Genomic DNA, 22,418 nt, shown 5'->3' on the forward strand with positions numbered 1-22,418 from the left:
ATTTTCCCAAATGTGTTGGAAACCTTCTGTTTAAAAAGGAAACTTTCCACACATGAAACCTGTCCACATAAGATAACCAACCTTATTATTTTCTATAACATCTCGACTTGCACCCAAAATATTACTTAGATTTGTTTTTCATCTCATTTGTTATTCATCTGATTTATAAGAGTTGGTTCTGAAGGATTTGGGGAAATTTCTGAAAAATCCTATTTACCCTCAAAGGATCAGTAAGCAATATTCAATATCGTTCAGAATCCAATCAAAAGACTTTGAGATATATCTTTTTTTTTTTTTTTTAATTTTATAGCTACTTTATTTATTTATTTATTTTTGGCTGTGTTGGGTCTTCGGTTCGTGCGAGGGCTTTCTCTAGTTGCGGCAAGCGGGGGCCACTCTTCATCGCGGTGCGGGGACCGCTCTTCATCGCGGTGCGCGGGCCTTTCACTATCGCGGCCCCTCCCGTTGCGGGGCACAGGCTCCAGACGCGCAGGCTCAGTAGTTGTGGCTCACGGGCCCAGCTTGTCCGTGGCATGTGGGATCTTCCCAGACCAGGGCTCAAACCCGTGTCCCCTGCATTAGCAGGCAGATTCTCAACCACTGCGCCACCAGGGAAGCCCCAACTTTGAGATATATCTTGATCAGTGGTATCATTATTGGAATAAGTGGCCAGTTTAGAAAGAAAATACTCATTCACATGTATACATGTACTTTAAGTCTTCCTCTATTCTGTTTGGAGTCAAATAATGTGAAGCCCCTTATTCAACCAATCATAGTATGCAAATCTCCTAAGAAAAACACAGAATAATTAGCATTTCCAGTATTATTCAAAAGTGACAATCAAATGGGACAAAGTGCAGCATCAATGGCTATTCAGACAAGCCCATGAGAATTTGTTGAAAACACTGGTATGAATCTTTTTAAAAAAGGTCTTGATTTTTTTCTCTTTTGACCATAATCAAGGTAAAAGGTTTTCTTCTTTTTTAATTCATAAGAATGCCTATATCATTCTTTTTTGATTAAATTTGTTCTGAATCCATTTAACATGGTTGGGTTAGATGTATGTGATTGCTGGATGCAGAAAGAAGCATGGCGACACCTATCCCAGGCTCTGCTCTATGTTGCAAAAATAGCACCTCGTTGCCTTTTTTCTCCACCCAAAGGATAGGGAGAAAAATGAAATGCTTAAAATCAAGTGTGAAGAGGAATGTGAAAAATATGTGGATGTGTGTTGAAGAAATAAAATGAGAAGTGGAAATACATTCTCTGGAGTATAAATCAAATTGCCAGTAGCCTTTCCCCAGTAGCCCCTTGTGTCTCATTGGTTATCGGGGTTTTGAGTTGTATCATCATTAGATACAACTGAAATATGAGTATGGGCAGGGCCCCCCTACCATACACATACCATAACCATCATCAGGATGGAGATGAAAACAATGATAATGAGAGCTAGCATTTTGAAACTTATTCTATACTAGGCACTGTGATGAGGGCAAAATCTCATTCAGTCTTCACAAAAATCCTGTGAGGTAGGCATGAGGAATAAACCCATGCTCAGAAAGGGTAAAGACCTTGCCTGAGAGTTGGAGCTTCACCCAAGACTGTGGACTCCAAAGAACATGGTACCAGCCATTATGCGCTACTGCTACAATGCACTGATGTCCAGGCATCAACTCTGCAGAAGTCTTTAAGGAGAATAAAATGTTGTAGGGACTTTCTATCTTTGAAATATTTTAAAAGTCCGTCAGTACATACTCTTTGGCAACACAGTTCTGTCAATTCACACACGGTCTCTGATGTGTACATTTTCTTTGAAACTGAACCAAAAACCAACTGGTGTAAGTCTATGGAGCATTTGACTGAAGTTACAGAGTCCTTGTTTTTAATATGCTTAATGATTTACAGCCCTTTAATAAATAGTATCTGCATTTATGTTTTTCATCTAATTAAATACAACTGATAAGGGCAAACGGCAATAAGATCCTCAAGTATTAGCATAGACACTGTCTTAATAGAGATGGTAACTGTCAAAATTGAACTGCCGGCTGGCAGTTTGCAGCTATGCAACTATGCACAAAGTAGAAATGTTTCTTGACAGCTGATAAAGGAACATCCAAGTTGACTTTGAATTTTTGCCCCTATGTCTAAAGAAAAAAGTTTCAAATATGTCACTATCCCATTTATTTAAGACTGGGCGGACACAGTATGTTAAGAGGTGCACGTGTATGCATGCTCACACACGTATACATACACACACACAAACACACCAGAAGTTGATATAAAACAGAAATTATGTAAGTGAAAATAGCTTCTATTGATTTCCCATCCATATAAAAAGGGATCTGAAGCCCAGAATGACTATAAGAGGCTTCAAGTGTTCCCAGGACATTCCAAAATCATCTTAACTACAGATGCACATACAAACCCAAGTCATGGCCACCACTGTGCATCACACACACACACACACACACACAAACACATACACAATGAAGCCTGTGAGGCTTTCTCTTCTTGAATCTGAGTTTCAATGGGTGGGTAATAGTAGGATTGGGTAGGAAAGTGACAGAGGATTGTCCCTTTATTTAAAACTTTTACAGTAAAATTATATTCATGTATTACTTGAATAAGCCATAGAGCAATACATTAAACAAATAGACAAATATAAAGAATCCGAAAACAGAAAAGAAGCCAGAGGCCTGAAACTGATTTTGTTTCCTAGAAGTTAGTCTTAACAACAATCTTCTCCATCACATTGCTTGTTGTCTCATGTTTAACCTGTGCTGTGGGGGAGTAGGTCCCTGAGGAAAACGTCCTTGCGTACTTAGAATAACAGAATAAACACGGAAGACAACAGACTCACAGACTTAGAAAACAAAGTTAAGGTTACCAAAGGGGAAAGGTGGGGGGAGGGATAAATTAGGAGATTGGGATTGACATATACCCACTACTATATTTAAAATAGATAACCAACAAGGGCCTACTGTATAGCACAGGGAACTCTGCTCAATATTCTGGGATAACCTAAATGGGAAAAGAATCTAAAAAAGAATGAATATATGTGTAACTGAATCACTCTGCTGTATACCTGAAACTAACATAACATTGTTAAACAACTATACTCCAATATAAAATAAAAACTAAAAAAAATTTAAAAACATGGAAGAAAAAGAGTGAGATAAATGGCTATTTTTGAAGAACCCATTATGTGTAAAAGTGTCCTGTTAAAACAGTTAGAAATGTTTAGAAAGGGAAAACAATGACCTTGGCCAAAGTTTGGAGGTAGTTGACCAAAAAAATACAATCCACTAAAAAACACACCCCAACTATTGGGCCCAGTAAAAGCAAATCTGCTCTACATCTTTTGTGAAAGGAGAGAAGAGACACAATGATTGAGGGAAGGAGGGGAGAAAGCAAGAAGAGGAGGTGGGGTCTTAACAAAAGTGTGGGTGAGAAGCATGACAGCAGGACACCGCCTGTAGTCTTCTTTGATTTGTATTCCAGTGTGTGCCACAGGAAAAAAAATTAAGAAATAGAGCTTAAAAATCCAGACTATCAAAGGCAGAGACGGTGTCATGCTAAGAAGATTCATAAAACAAGCACAGATGAAAGTCGAGTCTAGGTTCCTGAAATAAGCAGAACTCAGAGAGAGAAGGAGCTCATTCACGCGAAGAGTTAAAAAATCAGCCAGGATGGTATGTTTCCACGCCAAGTACTGGCATTCACACCTCAAAACCTAGCTGGAGGAGAGAAAAGCAAGAGCAGCAGAAGACAATACTGTCGCCCTGGAGTTCATCCCTACAGGACAGACATGGAAACCGGAAGAACAAGGAAGTTGGATTAACAGTATTTGCTCCTAGAGGTAATATGTTAACTAAAGTCACTAGGGTTTAATAGATATTTATTCTCTCACGTCAAAGGTGACAATAAGTGGTTGTGACCTTGTCCTATTTCTCCTTTGCTGGCACACAAAAATGGCCCACCCATGATAGTTGTTCACCTTGAACTTACTTGCCAGCTGCAGCTGTTACTTTAGGTATAGTAACACTGAAGACAAAATGTTTTTCTAAAGGGTTTGCCCTCTGTCCTAGAAGAGGACCAAAAAAATATGCCACAACCTGATTTTGTGGGTGGAATCCAATTCTAGCTAGATCTGCAAGGTGGGGAGTACACTGGGGCCATGAAGGGTCCACAATAACTGGAAAGATGCCCCAAGTGCTGAACGGAGTGGTCATTTTTGAGACAACCCGTTCCCCTTGGGATGTGGGCCTCTGTGGCCCTGAACAGAGGGTGTAGTGAGAGCCTCTCCTCAGTGTTGAAAGGCTGAGCTCTCCTGCATTCTAGCTGGGTGACAGGGTAGGCCCTTTACCTCTCATTACTGGTCGTTGACGTGGGGTGTCAGTGGGTAACAACATTGTCTCCTTCACAGGATTGTTGTAAGGACCGAAGGAGAAAAGCCAAGAAAACCATTCACCTAGTACAGATTAGCTCTGAATAAATGCCACGGCTGTTACTATTATTAGCATCCTAGCTGTAAATATGGGCAGAATATCTACTTGAGTTTTTAGTATTCTGAAATTAAAAGCTCTTGATAATAACAAGCACCTCATCACACTAGCTATGAATGGATATTCCTCTTTTAAGTTTAAAACAGTATTTTCCTAGAACTCTGTATGCAAGTGGATATGAAAATCCAAAAAAAAAAGGAAAAAATTTTTTTCCTTAAGCATTATGATTTTAGCACATGAATATTTTTATAAGGTATTTTAATATTACCTTTATTTAATAAGTTATTGACTATTACCTTTGGTTTCTTTCTGTTTCAAAAAACCACTCATGTTTGTATCTTTTCTAAATTAGAAGAAATGATTTTAAAAATCATAATGCTTGGGTAAGGAAAGACACACAAAAAAACACATTTTTGCCTAAAGGTTCTACAGGAAATGCAACATGCCCCCAAGAATGCATGAAGTGACTGAATATAACACGATTTTATGAATCACAAAATGAACACACACCACACGACCCTTCTTAAAATTGAAGCGAGTGGGGATTGTTTTCCATCTTATGAGTAAATAGGAATATTCTTGCATCTTACAAGAACATTTTTCTTCATTTTAGAAACTTTTTTCTTTATTTTAGAAACTGTAATGTCCTTGTGTATTGTGATAATGTTCACATAACTAAGATACATACAGGCAGTCAAATATGGTATGATAATGAAATACACGCATTGAACAATTTCTTTGCTCTATACCAGTTTAACGTTCTTTGCATCAGTTGTCTGACCCAAACTGCAGGGTTCTGCTGGATTACAGTCCATTCTGGCATAAAAAATTGTGACTTTATCAATGAGTTATTTCAGCTCTAAAGCATTTCAAAAATTCCATCCTAACTCCGAGGGAAAGTTTAGACATGTAAATGATGTGAAAAATTGAATCATCCAAATCATGTAGGTTAAGAATCATATTTCCCTCTGCTTTTGTAATGGTTTTGGCCATCGTGTGATTAGAAGATGATGTGCTCAATTCTGTAATTCATTTGATATAAAGAGCCAAAGACAATCAAGAACCCAACTCCCCACCCAACTGGGCTGCACAGTTGACAACCCTACCCAAAACACAGCTCCACCAGCACTCCCGCCTCCAGCTGGAGCGCTGGGTGGCCTCACCCCTGACTGGGAGCCAGAACGGGCGTGGTGTGTGCCTCACCTGGGCCTGTCTCAAACATACCCTCTGAACCCCCAAAACCAGAGTCCCCTCAGCACCAACTCGAATTTTGTACGCTGTTCCTGGCATTAGACCCTATAACCCAAAGAAGCTCCGAGAACCATTTACAGTTTCTTTCCTCCATTCTTCTTTGTCTATGGAAATTTTGCAAAAACAACACATTTGAATATTTTAAGGGAACAGAAGTCACTTAATGCTTCCAGAAAGGAAAATACACTTTATAAGCGAAAGACAAAATCTAGGGTGCTTCAGTTTATCATTTTAGATGATTATAAGTTGAGTCATGTCAAATAAATCAGTGAAAATGAAGAACTACATGAAAACGTCCTCAGAGAAAAATCGACTGGATATCAGATTGCATTTTAATTGCATATATTCCCATTGGGTTAAATCTTTTTGATACAAAGGAAGTTTCTTGATCTGAACCTTGCCTTGTGAAATTATTGAGTTTCTCTAATGATATTTCTAAAAAGAACTGTTATACATTAAATAGCTGGATCGAACTATGGAAAGGATTGTTTTTTAAGGTTCACAAGATGAATCTTTCGGTAAACTTAAATACCTTAAAATTTATCCAAGTTATAGATTCAACCTTTCCCAAGTATTGGTTTTTCTAAACCCATAGTTTTGTTTTATTTTTAATATTTATTTGCATGATAAAGGCCTAAACAGAAAGTTGGACTATATTCAACATTTTGTCACAAGCATTCACCGGCCACCCAGCTCATTACGTGCAGAGCACACTTCATTAAGGAGGGGGCACTGGGTTCTCATAAACTGCTGAAAACTAAAGCTGCCCCATCTCCTAGTAGATGTGGCCAGGATGTAGTAGAGTGCCTGACTTGGGGATCCATTAAACATTGAAATATAATTATTCATTATTACTCTAGTTTACAAGTCGTGGGTAAAGAACAGTTTTAGGTACCACAACCTGAAAATAACATATGCAATGGAACTTATTATGTCCCTTGTATTTAATAACATGAACCAAAGAGATTCCTAGTTACGTATAAAATATATAGGTTGATGGTTCACTCTGATTTTTTCAGATACATCTGATCCATTTATTTGGATCAAGTTATTTTTCAACATGATCCACAGTACATCCTGAAAATGTTCTCAATCTCCTCAAATGCAGCCCCCAAATTAAAAACCGGGTAACAAAATCATTTCTTACTGCCAGCTACATCATATTCAACATAAAAATTCACATGCTCTGGTCCCTCATATTCCCAACTGATATTGGCTGAGGTCTCAGCAGTGGCAGTAGTAAGTTTGCTGATCCTGGGGTTTACTGCTTGAAGTAAATATACAATAGAAAAATAAAACAGACAGACAGACAATCAAACTGCAAAACCGTACACACATAACATGTAAAATAAGTTTAAGTACTCTGAAATTGTTCCAGTAAAATGAAATTAGAACTGACTGTTGAAATTCAGGGTTCCCTCTTACTTCACTTTCATTACAGAAAGGGTTTTCATTTCTTAAACCACAGCATTAGGAAATAAATTAGTAATCAGAAATAATGAGTTCTATTGAATTAAAATGTATGAGTTCTGTGATGTGGGTCCTGAACAGTGTAAACTGTTGTCCGTGAGAGACAGTCCCAGGGAACATCAGAGTCTCCATTTACTGATGTACAGCGGGAAGGGAGCTGCCAAACAATGCCGGGGGCAGAGGTCACAGAACATGGGAGACTGCAAGGTAAAACCCCATACTAGTGGCTGCTTTTCCACGCTATTTATCATCTCAGTGCAGGTCTTTAAGGAATTTGTGTTGGGTGAGAAAAAGATGCTCCTTAGAATACCAGCTTCTGACTTATTTTGAGTCACACATTTCTTTAAGAATCTGCCTCTAGGGAGTTCAGGGACCCCCGGTGAGGAGCACCTACTCTGGAGAAGGTTGGATAGTTAGGGCACGCTGGAAGAGAAGCTGCAAAAAAAAAAAAAAAGCCCAATACTCTTTATCAGAAGTGAAGAACCAAGAAATAAAAGGAAGAAGAACTATTTCACTTGACACACCCCAGAGAGCAAGACGATCTTACCTGCCGGGTGTTCGTTATGTATCATGTTCTGAAAAATCATAGTGCAACCTAAACGGCTGCCTGAAACACCAAATTACGGAGCCTACACGATGCTATATGCTTTTCACCTAGTTAAGATGACCTCTACAGTCATTAAAAGATGTTATTTGGCTACCTAAGCCTGACAATTCCATCAGCCTTTCTTCAATAGCCTAAAGTAAAAATGACTTATTTACAGCTATGTTAACTTGGATAGTTAAACAATGATAAGATCAATTATTATCCCTGGGAAAACATCCTAGGATAGTAAACCAGAAAGCATGAATGGGCTTCTCAGACTCTAAAATTCCCAAGTATGTTATATAATTTAGAAGCTAAAGCCCTCCACTGCAACAAATTCGATGAAATAGCCTTTCTTGGGATCAAAAAGAGAAGTAGATTAAAGAAATTCAATAACGCATTTGACCTCTGTGATCTAATGCACCATCACATATATACTGTGTGCCCCTCTGTGCTAAGGGTGGGAAACAGCAGAAAACAAAACTGATTACGGAATTATATATAGTCTTTCTGTGGACCTAACTGACTTCAGTTGTCTGAGGTTCTCCTCTTAAAGGAATAATGATAGGAATATGATCAAGCAACAGAGACATATTTACAACAGTACTAATGAACATGTGTGTAAAACATCAGTGGCAAAGAACCCAGGCAAAACATTACTTTTCTTTAAAAATTTCTGGAATCATGAAACTGAGGAATTTAGTCTTGGGGTAATTATGGAAGATGTTCAAGGCAGAACCATCCCTTCCAACACAAGAGCAATCAGCTTATTTTTAAAGACACCCAGAGAAGACAGTGCAATTTCCTAAGGTTATGCGGTTTGGCCCCTTTTATCATGGAGAATTCTAACCCTCCTTGCTTTTAATCCCCACTCATGCACTTACTGAACTAACACTCACTGAGCACCTATGACATGCCAGGCAATGTTTCCTTGGATGTGCTATTGTCATTTCTCCTCTATGCTTTCTTAAATCTGTATCTAATCTCTCTTCCTACTCTAAGTCTTTCTTTGTACAGCCCACCAGCGTGGTTACCTACGTTTTAGCTTCCGAAACTACATCTCTGATCCTGTCACTTCCCTGTTTCAAATGTGGATGGCTTACCTCTGCCCACAGGTGGACCGCTGGGTACAACCCAAACATCCTGTGGATTTTTAAACCCTACGCCTTGGCTTATTCCCTCTCCTAAGAATTTATACACCCCACCCCCCTGACTCATCTGCCAAAATTCTATCCGTTCTTCAAGTTCAGTATTACTTTCTTTGGGAAGCTTTTCCTGATCCTGTTTGGCAAAATAAATTGTTTACTCCTCTAAGCTCAGGTAACATTTTCTTCAAATTCCATCTCTTTTCACTCTTTTTTTATGTGTTGTCTTACCTGCCAGATTGTAAGCACATCAAAGGCAGAGTCTGCCTTACTGTCCTAACACACAGTGCCTTAAAAAAGGCTGATGCTTTTTATGGGCCAGATAGACATGAGCTGTTGATTGACTGAACCTTCTATATAGTTGGAGATTTCTGTTTTGTTTGTTTGTTTGGTTTGGTTTAGTTCAGGCCAAATAAAGTTGTGAACTTTAAACTTGATTTTTACTCACTGGCCTTGTTTCTTGACCTAAGTGGTAGCTGTGCAGTGGACTCTGGTGTAATGATACAGTGAGAGTCTGACCACAGAGAGGATTCGTCACCTGCGCCTCAGTGCCGTCCTCTGCTCTGTCCTGTTTGACCACAGTCGGCTGCTAATTAGGTCAAGAGCCAGGTTCAGTTCCTGACTTTCCAGTTAGTTTCTCCCTATTCCTGTGCCCCAACTAGTCACCTCACAAAAGTGTCCTGATGACTGGTCCCAAGATGAGAAAGCAAACAATAATCCACAGATAAAGCAGGGTCCATCCATCAGCAATACTGGGACCATAAGTCAAATCCATTATCTGCGTGTTTTCAGTTCATTTCTATAGATGCCTTCACAGGTCTATTTCCTAGAACCCCAGACCCTGAAGTTATTTAAAGGGACAAAGAAATTGAACAAAAGCAGCCAAACATCTACAGTTTCTTACACCGATATTGAGAGTTTTGACCAAACAAAGACACAGACCAAAATAAGTGACTCCTGAAGATTTCGAGTACCTACTTCCATGCTCAAACTGAGGATAACGGTAAGGAAAAGGGTTAGCCTGGCATAATACAGCTAACTGAACTCTCCTGGCTTCTACTTCATGGTTTAGATAATCATTTTGTAATTGTATACAAAATGCATACAATGTAATTGTATATTTGGAAGCTTGGGTTTCATTCACATCTCTTAAAGTCTGTAAGAAAATTTTAAAATGTAAACTCAGAGCCATCTCTTTTCCTCTCTTCATAAGTGAATGAAAATCCCTAGAGGCTGATGCTTCTATAGCCAAGGATATCACACCTGTTTTCTCTCAATGGTTCATCTCTTACTCTGTTTCATGGTGCTTCAAATTAAAATATAAAAGATTAAAAATATATATATAAAAGATATATTAAAAATACTAAAATTGGGAAGGATTGTGGAGAATTTTTATTTTTCTTGTCTCCCAGAAAGTCCCTAAACTCTACACGAAGAAGGAAAACAGAGAAGAGGATAGAATTCATTCCTAGATTGAAAAAAGAAATATTTTTAAGGAAGGCAAATCCAGGGAAACAAATTATTCTCTAGCAGTTTAAAGTCTCATCATGGTAAAATATCATCATTTTATGCAAGCAATGTTTACTTACTGATGCACTATTAAATGAAACAATATAGAAAAGAAGGTTAGATTTAGCTTTTAAAAAAAAATTTAAACACCATTTCTCTTTATATCTGAGTTCCACCAGATTTCAACACTGGGGGCTTTAGGAATCTTCGGAGACTCTCTTTTTGCTTGTCTCTATAATCAGAAGTAATTCACAATTCAATTTAGTAACATCAAATGATAAAACCTCAACTATATTAATTGACATTTCTTTTAGTTAGTCTGAATTCATTAAAATCAGCGGGTGGGGGGCTTCCTTGGTGGCGCAGTGGTTGAGAATCTGCCTGACAATGCAGGGGACACGGGTTCGAGCCCTGGTCTGGGAAGATCCCGCATGCCGCGGAGCAGCTGGGCCCGTGAGCCACAATTACTGAGCCTGCGCGTCTGGAGCCTGTGCTCCGCAACAAGAGAGGCCGCGATAGTGAGAGGCCCGCGCACCGCGATGAAGAGTGGCCCCCGCTTGCCGCAACTAGAGAAAGCCCTCGCGCAGAAACGAAGACCCAACACAGCCATAAATAAATAAATGAATGAATGAATGAATGAACGAATGAATAAATGAATAAATGAATACGATCTTGCGAACATTTTGAATGTTTACAACTTTGTTCTTTCAAGGGTAAAAACACCTATAAAACATTATTAAGATGATTGAAAATGGCTACAGTTCTTATTCAATCATTCCCAAATCTACCTGATCTACGTTTTAAAATTTACCAAGACCCTGAATATAAGATTTGTAAGAAAAGAGAAGATATGATCAGGCCTAAGCTCCCAAGATTTGAACAACTTAGGGCGAAGCACTTATTGCTTTTGGTCGACTTTTTCTTCATTCCAATTTGTACTTGTTCAGTCTGTCAAAGCCCAAGAAAATCCCTGGCCAGGGGTGCTCTATATGAGAACACTGCCATGTGAGGCAGGACGGCCTCCAATGCCCCCTAAGAAGCTGACAAATCTACCAAGAGCCAAGAGTCAAAGACTGGGGGGATCTTTGGGTGGAAGAAATACTACAATTCATTCCAGCACCATTCTCCCAACCAATCCTCCTCATCCAGAGAGCTGTGAGCAATAAAGGAGAATGAAAGTAATTCACTGTGATTGTTGGCTCTTCCCCAGGAGGAGACTTAAGCAGTCTGGCGAAGACAGAAATGGAATAACACAGCTGAGCAGAGCATGCGGGCTGCCTGAACACGTGGTCAGAGGGGATCCCACTGGGGAGGCTTTCAGTCCCAGGGCAGCTGGAGTACGGCTAAGCTGCAATTCCAGGCGGACAGTGTAGTGTGATGCCAGCAACGTGTGCACTGTGTCTAGGAGGGGTACCGGTAAATCAGATTAGAACAGGAAGCTCGGCTGGTCTGATTTCTGACTGGCTGTTTTTATCACGGGACTAACATTTCTGAACCCTTCACAGACGGCATGGCCATCATGAGGGTCTGCGGCAAAGGTACAGTTTGGGTCCTGTCTGGTCTAGCCACGGTCATAGCATTAAAAGCCAAGATTAGGATTTGGACCTGGGATAAGTCTTGAGAAAAGGTGAATTCAATGGGTGGCCTTCTCCTTGTAAAAAAGACTAGACATGAATTTTAAAGTCAAGATCTTGCAGGATCTTATCTTCCTTTTGGTGCTTCAAAGCTTATTTTAAATATTTTCTCTTTTAACCCATGCTGCACTTCCCCATGGTTAACATGGCAAATTTCACACATGTAGAAAGTCATGCAGTTGAATGATTTTACCTTTGCCTGCACCTACATCAGGTGGGAGAATACCAGCTTTCATGAAGGAAAACAGAAACAGGACACTATATAGTTAGCATGTAAAGCTACATAAAAACACTTCTTAAAATGCTAAAGCATGCAAGAAGAATGGAGCGTACCACATCAGGTACAGGGGACAAAGGTACGTTTTTGTTCCCAAACTTACCAGTAATCAAATCTCCACATTACTTAAAGCGCTTTATTCATACTTGCCTATTATGTAAGAAGGCTTAGGAGATTTCAAGCCAATTTTGGGGTAAAAATGTCAATTTCTTATGCTATGGAAGATAATCAAATAAATGATCCTTAAGCAATTCTACAATTTAGAGACATGCAAAATCTTCTACAATGTTTTTGATCATTTTCATTGAATCTCAAGTTTTTCAAAATCATTTTTAGAAGTATTAAAGGAAGTGTTCATTCTTTTTCTAAATACTTTAATGGGGCTCTTTTGCTTTCTGTACCAGATGGCATAGCAAACTATGCAGTCCCATGCTCAAACACAAAGTACATGCATTATTTAATAACTGTTTTGATTTCCTTGCTAGAAAACCTAAATCAGTATGCAGACAAGCAAATTATTTTCTGGTGAATCAAGACCAGAACCACAGTTACATATATTTATTTGTGTGTAGGCATGCATGTCTGTGTGTGCGTGTATTACACATATGTGTATGTGTGTATATAGGTAAAGTTGCAGATAGGAAAAAACATTGCCGTGAACTTTGAATTTAAGTGTGGCAAAATACTGTAATTTCCCACTCTCACCTCAATATTTTAATATAAGTTTAAAAATTTCATAGGGACTTAAAAAACAAACATCAAATCATTATTCCAGTATGAATTAAATAGCTGCTTATATATATATATATCAGAATGAGAGGTTACAGATAAGTGTTTGTATTAATTGGGTAGCATGGATACTTCCATGGTAAGAAGGAAAGAAAAAGCATAAACTTAAAGATTTTTGTCTCACGATACTTCTCGTTATATGGATTTTATACATACCCGTCTTACCTTCATCCATAGTTGTTATCGCTTCCTCTGTTATTTGACTTCCTGATCCTGCTACTGTTTGTGCATAGAAATAAAATTTATACCGAGTGCTGAAATTTAAATTTTTTAAAGTCCAGCGGGTCTTGTTGGCAGGAATTTTCAAATCTACCAGAGGGCCTAATTCATGGGTGCTGTTAACTGTCAATAAGAATATAAACAAAATAAAGTAATAAAATAAATGAACAAACCAAAAGAAAACAAACACACGGATACAGAGAACAGAACAATGGTCACCAGAAGGGAAGGGGAATGGGGGGAGGTTGAAATGGGTAAAGGAGTCAACTGTATGGAGACGGATGGAAACTAAACTTTTAGTGGTAGGCACACTGTAGTGTATATAGAAGTCAAAATACAGTGTTGTACACATGAAACTTACATAATGTTATAAACCAATGTTACCTCCATGAAAAAAAAAGAACAAAGTGCATTCCCCATTCATTGCTGTAGGAAGACTATTGTAAATAAATGTGTCAACCAAAAATGTTAAACCTGGACTACACTGACTTTTGTAATCCTACTCACTCTTTGTCTGACATAATTGATAACCTGACATAGTCCTATAATTGGGAGATTGGGATTGACATACACACACTGCTATATATAAAATAGATAACTAATAAGGGCCTACTGTATAACACAGGGAACACTACTCAACACTCTGTAATGACCTGTATGGGAAAAGAATCTAAAAAAAGAGTGGATATATGTATATGTATAACTGATTCACTTTGCTGTACACCTGAAACTAACACAGCATTATAAATCAACTATACTCCAATAAAAATTTTAAAAAATGATAATCTCAAGGTTCACACTGCGATTCTAATACAAATGCATATATTAATGTATGTATGTATATATGTAAATATATATACATAGATATTTAATTGTTTTTGCATACATTTTAAATATAAAAAAATAAACTATGGGATAAACCATAAAAAAAAATCCTATAATATGGTGTAACAAGGGGAAATACATTTTCCATGGGCTTCTAAGCTGGGAGAATTTTCTGGTTGAATCGCAATAGCATTTCTCATGTCTTTGTTTTTGCAGGTGGAGTCATGGGTTGTTAAATAACCCCAAATCTCGTCTTCAGAGGCCTTGTGCCAAAGGAACCCCTCTTCTTACCATTTGCTGGTTATACAATACATGACGCCTACACACATAATGACAGCATGCACCTAAACCCCATGCTCAAGGTCTGTATTATTCTACATGTTATTTAATTTTCAAAAGCACATGTCATTTTTCTTTAAAAAGTATGATTTGAAGTTCCTTCTAGAATAACACTTGAAGGTATATGTATATATTCTACAGCTGTAAAGAAATACCCCGTTTGTATTTTAAGATAACAGTCTTTTTCCTTCATAAACCATATTTCCCTGTTTCCTTCTCCCCATAACTTACTTGGCTGATATTTTAAGGTGTACTCTGTCAAAATGCCATTCGGGTGGCTTGGTGGCTCCCATTCCAAAGTGAGAGAATCTAGCGTTGGATTAACAATCTTCAAAGAGGATGGAGCGCTGGGGACTTCAAATGAGACATACAGTCAACACAAAGGTTTCTGAATGTTTCAAACTGTATTAAAGTGATATATTTCACCAGGTCCACACAACTCATCAAGACTCTTTTTTTTGGCTGCGCCAGACGGCATGCGGGATCTTATATCCCTGACCCGGGTTCGAACCCGTGCCCCCTGCAGAAGTGCAGAGCCCTAACCACTGGACTGCCAGGGAATTCCCCAAGATTTTTGTCTTCTGTAATTCATTTTTGTTCCTGATTCAGCTGAAAATACGTTAATAGAAACCTGTTTCGCTTTTCCTCTTTTTCCCTCACCATTTCCATTTAGATTCATTAAAACCATCCTCTCCAAATACATAAGGGCTTTGCCTTTATATGGACCCAAACCAATGGTTTTAAAAGAGATGGTACTTGTTTGTTTCGTGAATGGGGTCTTAATAAAAGCAAACTAGTGACTGAGTGGAACTATTCTAACCAGACCGTTGAGCAGAAGCAGCTGTGTTCTGGGCTATTAAGGACTGTTTTCTCCAGCAAACCAGGTGTCTCCAGTCAGAACATCCTGCCTGCCAGGCTCTGGGCCTGAGCCAGCCCCCCCAAGTGCAGAGGAGCTCTTATCCGGAGAGCTGAGAGACGCCCGGCAGCTCGCAGTGATGGACAAGAGCCCGGGTGCTGACACAGCCCTGGCTCTGGGGAAGGAGCGCAGGGTGTCAGGTTCTCCGTGGCAGAGGCTGGCAAATTACCAGCGGAAACATGCCCGGTCTTCTTTTATTCACTTCCTCAGAGCATGATGGACGATGGCAGCCCTCCCTCACGATCGTGACCTTCTCTACCCAACCTACCATGTTCCCTAAAACCTCCTGTCCCTCTAGCCAGAAACCAGGCAGTCGAGCTGAATTTCCCCCTCTGCCTCATTTCCACCATCTCCTGGGACACTAGATCCTGCCAACCTCAACTGTATCCATTCCCTCCTCGTCTCTCCGCCACTGCCCCCCTTCAGACCCTTGGTGGCCTTGCCTAGAACAGTCCTGGCCCATAGTTCTAAGCTTCCGCAAATCACCCCTTTGAGAATCTGATGACAGCCCCAAACTCTCCCCAGAAAAATATACGCACCTTGTATATAACATTAGGGGGTTCACGGAGCTCCTTAAACCCATTCATTGACACCTGAAGAGACTGCCGTCCTCAGGTTAAGAGCTCCTGGCTTGAGGGTTAACATCCATAGCATTTAAGACCATCCACTGTTTTGGTCCTCCCTAGCTGACCTTCCTCCCTTTTCTCACCGTTCTCGGCTGCCTGACTTACCGTTCCCTGAAGGAGCCATCCTGTTTCCTACCTTTGTGTCTTTGGACAGACTACTCTTCTCTTGTCTGTTCTTTAATCCCCTGGTTCTCTTTTCTACGGCACCTTCCCCTGAGCCATCTAAAGGGCCAGTGTAGGGTCTCACTAGCGAAAGCCTCTATTGGAAGGAGCCCTAAACCTACAAGGAGCAACGAGGCTGAGGACAAGCCACTGTAATGAGATGGGAGGTGGACACAGATGATTCTCAGAGGCTGCTGGGTAGCTGCCAACACCATGAGCCCTTCAACCAGGAGCCAGGACAGGGTTTGTCTGTGAACTGCTTTTAACCACACCTGGGTATATATATCGGAAAAAAAACCACAACACTAATTCAAGAAGATACATGCACCCCAATGTTTACAGCAGCATTATTTACAATAGCCCAAGCATGGAAGCAACCTAAGTGTTCATCAATAGATGAATGGATAAAGAAGATGTGGTACATATCTACAATGGAATACTACTCCGTCATAAAAAAGACTGTACACCTGTAACTTACATAATATTGTATAGCAACTATACTTCGATAAAAAAAGAATTGTCCTCTAAAATAAAATTGTAACCAAAATGTTCATTTAAAAAAAAAAGACCTAAGCAATCCACAGAAGCTATCTGGATCATTTTCAATACTGGCTTGAGGCAAAATTCAAGATAAGCAAAGGCCATGCTAGTGCCTTTCTTACTACATGGCCCTCTCTCCTCATCCACTAGGCTCCCAGGTGGCTGTGTCCTGACTCCTCTGGCCCCCGCTCCTACATCAGTTGTGTTTGGTTCTCCCTTCCTCCTCCCCTTGCCATGGCCCACAGTTGCCATGATTCTTCCTTTCTCTTTCCAACACATTCTGTCAAGACCGCCAGCCTTCTAACTCAGTTCCACATTAGCATGAACTGCAAAGGTGCACTGAGAAAGAAGTAAACTACAACCTAGAGGATTCTTTTCCTTTCTAGATATTTTTCTTAGGTGATCACATCTAGTTCTCACGCTTTCTGGCTAAGGTAACTGAGGTTTAGAGAAATTGTATAACTTGCTTCAGGTCAGAAAGTTAATGACCCAAGTCAGCATCAAATTAGCAAGGTTCTACAACCTAAGTGTCCATCAATAGATGAATGGATAAAAAAGCTGTGGTATACACACACACACACACACACACACACACACAATGGAATACTACTCAGCCATAAAAAAGAATGGAATTTTGCCATTCGTAGCAACATGGATGGACTTGGAGGGTATTATGCTAAGTAAAATGAGCTAGACAGCGAAAGATAAATACTGTATGATAGTGCTTATATGTGGAATCTAAAAAATACAATAAAGTAGTGAATACAACATAAAAGAAGCAGACTCACAGATATAGAGAATGAACTAGTAGTTACCAGTGGGAGGGAGGGGGAATACAGGAGTGAGGGAGTGGGAGGTACAGACTATTGGGGGTAAGACAGGCTCAAGGATGTACTTTACTACATGGGGAATATAACCAATATTTTGTAATAACTGTAAATGGAAAGTAACATTTAAAAATTGTATAAAAATAGGGAATTCCCTGGTGGTCCAATGGTTAGGACTTGGTGTTTTCACTGTCAGGGCCCAGGTTCAATCCCTGGTTGGGGAACTAAGATTCTGCAAGCCATGCAGCTCGGCCAAAAAAAAAAATTGTATAAAAATTTTAAAAATTAAAAACAAAAAATTAGCAAGGTTTCTGACCATGTGATTAACTGTGGAGAAAAATTTTAAGTCAAGAGAAAGGGGGTTTCAGGGAAGCCTCTGAAGCTTTCCCCACACCCTCAGGCCATAGACGAGCTGACACTCTGTCAGCTCTGTGTGTGCTGTGTTCATCTGTGGGAAAATCACATTGGGCTTCCAGAATATACTTTCTTTGGGGGCCCATCGGTCACGCAAAGTCTCTCAGGATGCACCACACGCTGCTAGGATCTCAGTGACACGTCCACCCTACCTCCTTCTGGGGTATTGAAGACCCTGTCGGGGCTGGCTGGGCCCTCCCCTTTCCCATTGACCACGCGGACGTTCAGTGCGTAGTGGCTAAAGGGCTCCAGCCCGGGCAACATGCCACGAGTCTTGCTGCCCTGGAAAGTGAGGATCTTTTTCTCAATGTGGCGTCTGTTTCTTGTTGATGAACTCTGTGCCTTCCAGTAGTAAATCTGAAACAGCAAGAGTAAAAGTCAGGGATGGGCAAGGGAGCCAACAGAATCCTCAGGCTCACAACATTAAAGCTTTATTATTATCTTTTTTCCCAGAAAGTTCCCTTGGTACATTTTAGACTAGTGGAACAACGGACAGATATCAATTCTGAGGCAGGAGAGTAGGAGGCACAGGTAATGAGGAAAATTAAGAAATCGTGATGAAGCTCGGTTATGCCATGTTGTTGGAGAAGTCTAAGTGAAATAAACCAAAGAAATGAAACCGCATGAGACCCATACAGAAGGAGTTAAGTGTCCTTTACTTGTATAAAATATTCTAACGGTAAAAATTACTGCCCAATATTTACATACTTTTCCAGAGTTAATACAACTTCATGTACAATATATCATTTAGTTTAATACTAAAAACCATAGTGAAGCTTTTATTATTACTACTCCTACAGTACAGAAGAGCCCCTGGGCTATCAAGAGGTAAGAAGACCCTCCACTTCAAGTCTAGGGCTTTCTCACTATGCCAAACTGCATCACTTAATTAAAAATACTTATTTTTTGGTATGAAATTATAGACACAGATTTTGAAGAGATAAAGTGTTGATTAACTTTGGATAGAAATCCAGAACTGTTGTTTACTAAGCCCTCTTAAAGTCATCTTAGGAGTTTAAAGGCACTTTCAAGAGAAATCAACATATATACAGAATCTAGCAGTCTTAGAGGAAGAAAAACCAAAAACCCAAAGTTGAACATGATGCAGTGCAAAAACTGACCTCTAGAGGTCAGGGTTTGACCAATCAAAGCCTTGACTTCCTTGGTAGGTGTGAAAGTTCTTTGACCACCTCTCAATCAAAACTATGAATCGGTCTTTCTGTGCGTCCCAAGAACACAGATAACTGATGTTTATAAGAATGACTGTGTTGGAACTCTATGATCTTGAACTATCAACTATTTAAAACAAAAGTCTACATTGTTTTCTGGATAGTTTTGTTTGTTGAACACATAGTTTTCTTTGTTTAAAACCACAGTCAGTGTGGTTTTAAAGCTAGGTGCATTTCATTACATTCTAGTTTTTTGAACATTAGTTTTCCCCATTTCGTGCATGCGGTAACTGTTGAGTTGGCAGAATGTAGACTATCTGTGGGAAAAATGGAGAAAGAATTTTTTTCTCCCTTTGTGTGCAGTAAGATTTCGATCCAGCTCTAGCTGGGATGCTTCAGAGGTAGGCTTCCTGAGGCAGTACACCTGATGATCTCTCAAGGCCTCCTCTGGCCAAGCAAAGGGCGTCTGGCATTGGCCGACGGGGACTGTTTCTAAGAAAAGAACATGAAAGGTCTCTTTCACTTGCCCGATAGCCCTGCAGGTGTCCTCGGATACTTTTCAGAGGTACCGGGTCCCAGTGCACCTCGGCTAAGGTGCTGTTTACCACGTTTACGTGCACATTCCCGGGAGCCACCATTGGGACTAGGGAAAGATGAGAAAGGGGGGTAGAAGTATCAATGTCATTTTGAATTTCATGCAAAATGTCACCGTCTCCTAATTTTGCCTTGAAACATGCCCCAGCCTGATTCTATGTATTATCAAGGATGGAGAATAGATGGTTTTTTTTTTTTTTGAGCTCTGTTCATTTGACTTTGTGAGAACAACATATCTTTTTAAAAAGTAATAACTTTTAACACGCTGAACCTATTTTCTAGGTAGCAGGCTGTTTAGATGCAGAAATGTTGAGCAAAATCATGGCTGCCTCCCATCCTCCCTCCCAATCTCAGCACCTCTGGACATGGCCTTGACTTGCACTCTGGTAAGTCTGCTTTGCTGGGGAAAAATAGACATGAAGTAGCATCAGGCACTTACGGTCTTCTCCAGAATGTCCCAGGACCACAGCTGGCTCTGGAGCAAAGCCCGCGTCGTTCAGGGCCTGAACTTTGATCAGGTATGGGACAAAGGTCGGGGTGCCCGAGACAATGTATTTGGATACATCTGCCACAACCATAGACGTCCATTCATCATCACCATCCTTCTGGCGCCAGCTAACTTTGTACTGAAGGCCTGGTCCATTAGATTCGAAACCATTCAAGGGCTACAAGAAAAGCCAGACCATCAGAGCTTATAAAACAGATCAGCGGTGCTATCTCTTACTGGAACGGCAAATTCAATTCTCAGACTTAAAGACGGTGAGCGCTGCGCCACTGAAGTACAAGCTATGAACAATTTTCTCCAGGGACCTTTTGTCCTTTTTTTCACCTGTGATGAGATGCACAGCTTGTTTGGGATCAACATTTCAAAGGTGGTTAATCTCTATCTTGAAGTAGTAAAAACCACCTAGGTCTCTCAGATCCTGGCTCCACAGTCATGGGTAGGCGACATAAAACTTTCCAGGTATATAGTTTCCTTTATGTGTTCCTGGTTGTGTGACAGCACCTCACTGTCTATTTTACTTGGAGACTGAAATTGTGAACTACTTCTTTCTTTAAAAAAAAAAGAGATTGGCTTGTCTTTCTATCCTGTTTCTACAGGCATGTATGTATCTAAGTATATACAAACATGTATGTATCTAAGTATGGATGTCTGGATCTATCTAAAATAAGTTTTTAGATCACACAAGTAAATATATATTAATTTTCCAAGTCCAGAAAATAGACAGGCCAAAAAAGAAAAAAGCAGAAGAAGTTGACTACTGGGACCTGTCTTCTAGATGGTTCTCTACGATGGTGACAATACAAGCTAGCATTTATTGAGCACATTCTATGTGATAGGCACCGCTCTAAGTGCGTTATAAGTGCATTAACTCCTTTAATCTTATGAGGTTGGTTCATTGTTATTCCCATCACACAGATACACAGTAGAGATGTTAAAGAAATGCCTGAAGTCACACAGTTACTAAGTGGCAAAGCTGGGATTTGTACCATTCATTTTGGCTCCAAGGATCAAGCTTTTAACTACTACACGATTAATAAATATATGATATATGTATATACTCCAAAAAATGTGTGAAAGGGGATTTTAATACAGGTATTATTTAAAAACAACTTTTCTTTCCACTCTAAAATATAGTTGAATATTTCAGACATAGCTCACCTTCCACGTAATCACCAAATTATCCGGCTCTGATCCCAGCCCTTCCACAGCCGTGGGATTTTTATCTGGTTCTAGAAGTTAAACAGCCACATACTCGTAAACTTTGGTCTTTTGCAAACAGTGGAAAACCTTTCTATTTTATTTCATATCAGAGAAGTCCTGCTTTACCTGCAGCTTTAGTCAAATACTGCTCAGATGCCTCGCTGGGCAAGCTCCTCCCCAGGCTGTTTACTGCCATCACTCGGAAGGAATAGTTGACATAGGGCGACAACTTCAGCTGGGCTGTGGTCTGAGCTCCAGGGACTTCAGTTTGGTGATGCCACAGCCCCGGCTCATGCATTGCATCTTCATATTCGATGATGAATTCTGGCCACACCACACACACACAACAAATCCAAGACATGAATTCAGTCACCCAATGGTAGGTTGCGAGGATAACGAACAGGACAATCTAACAAGAGCAGCTGAACGTGAATTATCTCACTTTCAAGAAAAATTCATTAGAATATTTTGATTTCAGAAGCCTAGCGTCCTCAACACTTAAGCAAATCCAGTAAGAGTATACTTTCTCTAGTATGCTGAGTTTAGCTCCTTAAAACTGTTTAGAAGTGACCCACATATTCCTAGGAAAGTTTAAACATACGAAACGATGATTGATTTTTTTCATAACAGGAGATGTTACGTGAAATACAGAGAGATACCATTTCCCACCAAACAGATTGGCAACAACCAAATGTTTAACACACTTTGTGAACTATGATACAGGGAAACAAGCATTCTCATACTTTGTGGGAAGTGTAAATTGGTACAACTTCTATAGAGGACAATTTAGAACATCTAACAATATTTAACTCAGAGACCCTTTGACTCAGAAACTATGCTTCCAGCGATTTATTTTGAATAAATGTGCTCATGCATATGTTCGAAGGCACATGAAAAAGAATCCACATGGCAGCAT

General features: G+C 39.8%; 1 protein-coding gene across 18 annotated transcripts in view; it reads right to left on the bottom strand.

The window, feature by feature from the left end:
• The window catches only part of NRCAM (neuronal cell adhesion molecule), a 322,710-nt gene that overhangs the window by 19,628 nt on the left and 280,664 nt on the right, over positions 1 to 22,418 (bottom strand). For 5 of the 18 annotated variants that reach the window (XM_057550370.1, XM_057550365.1, XM_057550371.1 and 2 more), the window contains 8 exons: positions 21,629 to 21,826; positions 21,461 to 21,531; positions 20,237 to 20,462; positions 19,731 to 19,846; positions 18,187 to 18,391; positions 14,781 to 14,903; positions 13,323 to 13,508; positions 12,294 to 12,329 (listed from right to left, as the gene is read on the bottom strand). In XM_057550370.1, the coding sequence (XP_057406353.1) occupies positions 12,294 to 12,329; positions 13,323 to 13,508; positions 14,781 to 14,903; positions 18,187 to 18,391; positions 19,731 to 19,846; positions 20,237 to 20,462; positions 21,461 to 21,531; positions 21,629 to 21,826 (1,161 nt within the window). The remainder of the gene's footprint in view (positions 1 to 12,293; positions 12,330 to 13,322; positions 13,509 to 14,780; positions 14,904 to 18,186; positions 18,392 to 19,730; positions 19,847 to 20,236; positions 20,463 to 21,460; positions 21,532 to 21,628; positions 21,827 to 22,418) is intronic. The other 13 variants (XM_057550380.1, XM_057550376.1, XM_057550378.1 and 10 more) reach the window with 3 other exon arrangements.

The sequence above is a fragment of the Balaenoptera acutorostrata genome, chromosome 7 (assembly GCF_949987535.1).
Source record: "Balaenoptera acutorostrata chromosome 7, mBalAcu1.1, whole genome shotgun sequence".
NCBI classification, from domain to species: domain Eukaryota; kingdom Metazoa; phylum Chordata; class Mammalia; order Artiodactyla; family Balaenopteridae; genus Balaenoptera; species Balaenoptera acutorostrata.